Source organism: Serinus canaria, unplaced genomic scaffold, assembly GCF_022539315.1.
Source record: "Serinus canaria isolate serCan28SL12 unplaced genomic scaffold, serCan2020 HiC_scaffold_636, whole genome shotgun sequence".
Taxonomy (NCBI): Eukaryota; Metazoa; Chordata; class Aves; order Passeriformes; family Fringillidae; genus Serinus; species Serinus canaria.
This window is the reverse complement of record NW_026108750.1, coordinates 1-5,403: the sequence shown is the minus strand read 5'-3', so window position 1 is coordinate 5,403 and position 5,403 is coordinate 1. Positions and strand designations below refer to the sequence as shown.

At 62.9% G+C, this 5,403-nt stretch overlaps 1 protein-coding gene across 1 annotated transcript; it reads right to left on the bottom strand.

The window, feature by feature from the left end:
- Window positions 1-544: 544 nt before the first annotated feature.
- TBCB (tubulin folding cofactor B) lies at window positions 545-3,776 on the bottom strand (the record flags this gene model as incomplete). Its single annotated transcript, XM_050987993.1, has 3 exons — window positions 545-649; window positions 2,255-2,351; window positions 3,456-3,776. Coding segments are annotated over 3 exons (486 nt in total), but the record flags the coding sequence as incomplete, so codon positions are not given.
- Between the last annotated feature and the right edge of the window lie 1,627 nt (window positions 3,777-5,403).

The window sequence follows — 5,403 nt, the reverse complement described above, 5'->3', positions numbered from 1 at the left end:
GGGGACACCCCTGGTGCCAGTCCCGGTCCTATTTCTGATCCCGATCCCATTCCTGCTCCCGCTCCTGATCCTGCTCCCAGTCCCAGTCCCATTCCCAGTCCCGTTCCTGGTCCCAGTCCCGGTCCTGGCAGCCCCAGGAGTGCAGGGACTCTGTGGGGACATCCAGGGGACATCAGGGGGTGGCACTTTGGGGACACCCCGCTCCCAGTCCCGTTCCTATTCCTGATCCCGTTCTCGTTCCCATTCCCGGTCCCAGCCCCAGTCCCGATCCCGCTCCCGTTCCTGGCCCCATTCCCGGTCCCGGCAGCCCCAGGAGTGCAGGGACTCTGTGGGGACATCCAGGGGACATCAGGGGGTGGCACTTTGGGGACACCCCTGGTGCCAGTCCCGGTCCTATTCCTGCTCCCGATCCCATTCCCGCTCCCGCTCCTGATCCTGCTCCCAGTCCCAGTCCCATTCCCAGTCCCGTTCCTGGCCCCATTCCCGGTCCCGGCAGCCCCAGGAGCACAGGGACTCTGTGGGGACATCCAGGGGACATCAGGGGTGGCACTTTGGGGACACCCCTGGTGCCAGTCCCGTTCCTATTCCTGCTCCCGCTCCCGGTCCCAGCGGCCCCACGAGCGCTGCCGCAGGAAGGAGCGCATGGACTCTGTGGGGACATCCAGGGGACATCAGGGGGTGGCACTTTGGGGACACCCCGGTGCCAGTCCCGTTCCTATTCCTGCTCCCGTTCTCGTTCCCATTCCCGGTCCCAGTCCCAGTCCCATTCCCAGTCCCGTTCCTGGTCCCAGTCCCGGTCCCGGCAGCCCCAGGAGTGCAGGGACTCTGTGGGGACAGCAGGGGACATCAGGGGGTGGCACTTTGGGGACACCCCTGGTGCCAGTCCCGTTCCTATTCCTGCTCCCGATCCCATTCCTGCTCCCGCTCCTGATCCTGCTCCCAGTCCCAGTCCCATTCCCAGTCCCGTTCCTGGCCCCATTCCTGGTCCTGGCAGCCCCAGGAGCGCAGGGACTCTGTGGGGACATCCAGGGGACATCAGGGGTGGCACTTTGGGGACACCCCGGTCCCAGTCCCGGTCCTATTCCTGATCCCGCTCCCAGTCCCAGTCCCGTTCCTGGCCCCATTCCCGGTCCCGGCAGCCCCAGGAGCGCAGGGACTCTGTGGGGACATCCAGGGGACACGGGGGTGGCACTTTGGGGACAGGGACTCTGTGGGGACATCCAGGGGACACGGCAAGGGTGGCACTCTGGGGACAGGGACTCTGTGGGGACATCAGGGGTGGCACTTTGGGGACAGGGACGCGCTGTCCTCTTGTCCCGGTCGCTCTCGGTACTTGGGCTCTTGGAACGTGTCCCCAACACCCCCGATGTCCCCAATGGCCTCAATGTCCCCAACATCTCCAATGTCCCCAATGTCCTCAATGTCCTCAATGTCCCCAGTGTCCTCAATGTCCCCAGTGTCCCCAAGCCCGATGTCCCCAATGGCCTCAACACCCCCAATGTCCCCCTGATGTCCCCAACACCTCCGACGTCCCCAATTATCCCCAACCCTTCCATTGTCCTTAATGTCCCCAACACCCCAAAGTCCCCAATGTCCTCAACATCCCCAACGTCCCCAATGTCCCCAACACCTCCAACGTCCCCAATGTCCCCCAATGTCCCCAACCCCCCAATGTCCTCATGTCCCCAACCCTTCCAATGTCCCCAAACATCCCCAATGTCCCCAACCCTTCCAATGACCCCATTGCCTCCAATGTCCCCAACCCCTCCAATGTCCCCAATGTCCCCAATGTCCCCAATGTCCCCAGTGTCCCCCCAGTGTCCCCAAGGCCACCTGTCCTCTTGTCGTAGTCGCTCTCGGCCATCTCGTACTTGGCCACCTGTGACACGTCCCCAACACCTCCAATGTCCCCAATGTCTTCAACATCCCCAATGTCCTCAGTGTCCCCCCAACGTCCCCCCCAGTGTCCCCAACCCTTCCAATGTCCCCAACCCCTCCAATGTCCCCAATGTCCCCAGTGTCCCCAACCTCCCAATGTCCTCAATGTCCCCAACCCTTCCATGACCCCAACACCTCCAATGTCCCCCAATGTCTCCAACCCCCCAATGTCCTCATGTCCTCAACCCTTCCAATGTCCCCAACCACTCAACATCCCCAATGTCCCCAACCCCGCAATGTCCCCAACCCCTCCATGTCCCCAATGTCCCCAATGTCCCCAATGTCCCCAGTGTCCCCCCAGTGTCCCCAAGGCCACCTGTCCTCTTGTCGTAGTCGCTCTCGGCCATCTCGTACTTGGCCACCTGTGACACGTCCTCGAACTGCCCGGCCCGGGCCCCGCTCCGGTCGGTCACCTGCAGGGGTGGCACTGCCACTCAGGGGGGTGGCACTGTGACACTGTCCCTCAGAGGGGTGGCACTGTCCCTCAGGGGGGTGGCACCGTGACAGTGACACTCAGAGGGGTGGCACTGTCCCTCAGGGGGGTGGCACTGTCCTTCAGGGGGGTGGCACCGTGACAGTGACACTCAGAGGGGTGGCACTGTCCCTCAGAGGGTGGCACCGTGACAGTGACACTCAGAGGGTGGCACTGCCACTCAGGGGGGTGGCACCGTGACAGTGACACTCAGAGGGGTGGCACTGTCCCTCAGAGGGGTGGCACCGTGACAGTGACACTCAGGGGGGTGGCACTGTCCTTCAGGGGGGTGGCACTGGCACTCAGAGGAGTGGCAGTGTCACTCAGAGGGGTGGCACTGTCCCTCATGGGGGTGGCACTGTCCCTCAGAGGGGTGGCACTGTCACTGTCCCTCACTAGGGGTGGCACTATCACTCAAGGGGTGGCACTGTGACACTGTCCTTCAGACAGGTGGCACTGTGACACTGTCCCTCAGAGGGTGGCACTGTGGCACAGTCACTCAGGAGGTGGCACTGTCCCTCAGGGGGTGGCACTGTCCCTCATAGGGGTGGCACTGTCACTCAGGAGGTGGCACTGTGACACTGTCCCTCAGAGGGGTGGCACTGTCATTCAGGAGGTGGCACTGTCCCTCAAGGGGTGCACGTGGCACTGTCACTCAGGGGGTGGCATTGTCCCTCAGAGGGGTGGCACTGTCCCTCAGGGGGTGGCACTGTCACTCAGGAGGTGGCACTGTCACTCAGGAGGTGGCACTGTGACACTGTCCCTCAGAGGGTGGCACTGTCACTCAGAGGAGTGGCAGTGTCACTCAGAGGGGTGGCACTGTCCCTCATGGGGGTGGCACTGTCCCTCAGAGGGGTGGCACTGTCACTGTCCCTCACTAGGGGTGGCACTATCACTCAAGGGGGTGGCACTGTCACTCAGGGGGGTGGCACTATCCCTCAGGGGGGTGGCAGTGTCCCTCAGGGGGGGTGACACCACCCCTCAGAAAGCTGTCCCCGCCCTGGGGACAGCGGGAGGGGACAATGGGGACAATGGTGACACCCACGTGCAGGCGGCAGCCGTCGGTGACGGGGTAGGAGCCCAGCAGGGCCTCGTCACAGTCCAGTGTCCCCAAGGGCTCGTCCTCGGCACCAAACAGCTCCAGCTCCATGCACGACGCCGGGGAGCCCACCACCAGCTCCAGCTTGCACTGGGAGGGGACAGCGGGGACATTGGGGACACTGGGAGTGGCATTGGGGACATTGGGGACACTGGGGATGGCACTGGGAGTGGCACAGTGCAGTGTCCCCAAGGGCTCGTCCTCGGTGCCAAAGGAGCTCCAGGTCCGTGTGGGACATGGGGACACAACCAGGAGCTCCAGTTTGCACTGGGAGGGGACAGTGGGGACACTGGGGACGGCACTGGGGACACTGGGGTTGGCACTGGGAGTGGCACTGAGGACATTGGGACAGTCCCAGTGCAGTGTCCCCAAGGGCTCGTCCTTGGCACCAAACAGCTCCAGCTCCGGGCAGGACATGGGGACACCACCTGGAGCTCCAGCTTGCACTGGGAGGGGACAGTGGGGACACTGGGGACACTGGGAGTGGCATTGGGGACATTGGGGACACTGGGGATGGCACTGGGAGTGGCACAGTGCAGCGTCCCCAAGGGCTCGTCCTTGGCACCAAACAGCTCCAGCTCCGGGCAGGACATGGGGACACCACCAGGAGCTCCAGCTTGCATTGGGAGGGGACAGTGGGGACATTGGGAGTGGCACTGGGGACATTGGGGACACTGGGGATGGCACTGGGAGTGGCACAGTGCAGTGTCCCCAAGGGCTCGTCCTCGGTGCCAAAGGAGCTCCAGGTCCGTGTGGGACATGGGGACACAACCAGGAGCTCCAGTTTGCACTGGGAGGGGACAGTGGGGACACTGGGGACGGCACTGGGGACACTGGGGATGGCACTGGGAGTGGCACTGAGGACATTAGGACAGTCCCAGTGCAGTGTCCCCAAGGGCTCGTCCTTGGCACCAAACAGCTCCAGCTCCGGGCAGGACATGGGGACACCACCTGGAGCTCCAGCTTGCACTGGGAGGGGACAGTGGGGACGTTGGGGACACTGGGGATGGCACTGGGAGTGGCACTGAGGACATTGGGACAGTCCCAGTGCAGTGTCCCCAAGGGCTCGTCCTCGGTGCCAAAGGAGCTACAGGTCCCTGTGGGACATGGGGACACCACCTGGAGCTCCAGCTTGCACTGGGAGGGGACAGTGGGGACACTGGGAGTGGCACTGGGGACACTGGGGACACTGGGGATGGCACTGAGATACCCCCAGTAACTCCCAGTTTGCACTGAGAGGGGACACTGAGGACACTGGGATGGCACTGGGGACACTGGGGGTGGCACTGGGACCAAACCAGCAGTTCCAGTTTGCACTGGGAGGTGACAATGGGGACACTGGGGACACTGGGATGGCACTGGGGACATTGGGGACACTGGGGTGGCATTGAGGATGTTGGGGACACTGGTGATGTCACTGGGAATGGCACTAGGGACACTGGGGGTGGCACTGGGACCACACCAGCAGCTCCAGTTTGCACTGGGAGGTGACAATGGGGACACTGGGACACTGGAATGGCATTGGGGACACTGGGAGTGGCACTGGGATCCCCCCAGTAACTCCCAGTTTGCACTGGGAGGGGACACTGGGAACACTGGGATGGCACTGGGGACATTGGGGACACTGGGGTGGCACTGGGGACACTGGAATGGCATTGGGGACACTGGGATGGGACTGGGATCCCCCCAGTAACTCCCAGTTTGCACTGGGAGGGGACACCCAGTGGAAACTGGGAGTGGTCCCAGTTTGGGGTTTTGGGGTTCCCAGTTTAAGATTTGGTGTTCCCAGTTTGAGGTCCCAGTTTGGAGTTCCCAGTTTGGGGTCCCAGTTTGGGGTTTTGGGGTCCCACTTTGGAATTTTGGGGTTCCCAGTTTGGAATTTGAGGTTCCAGTT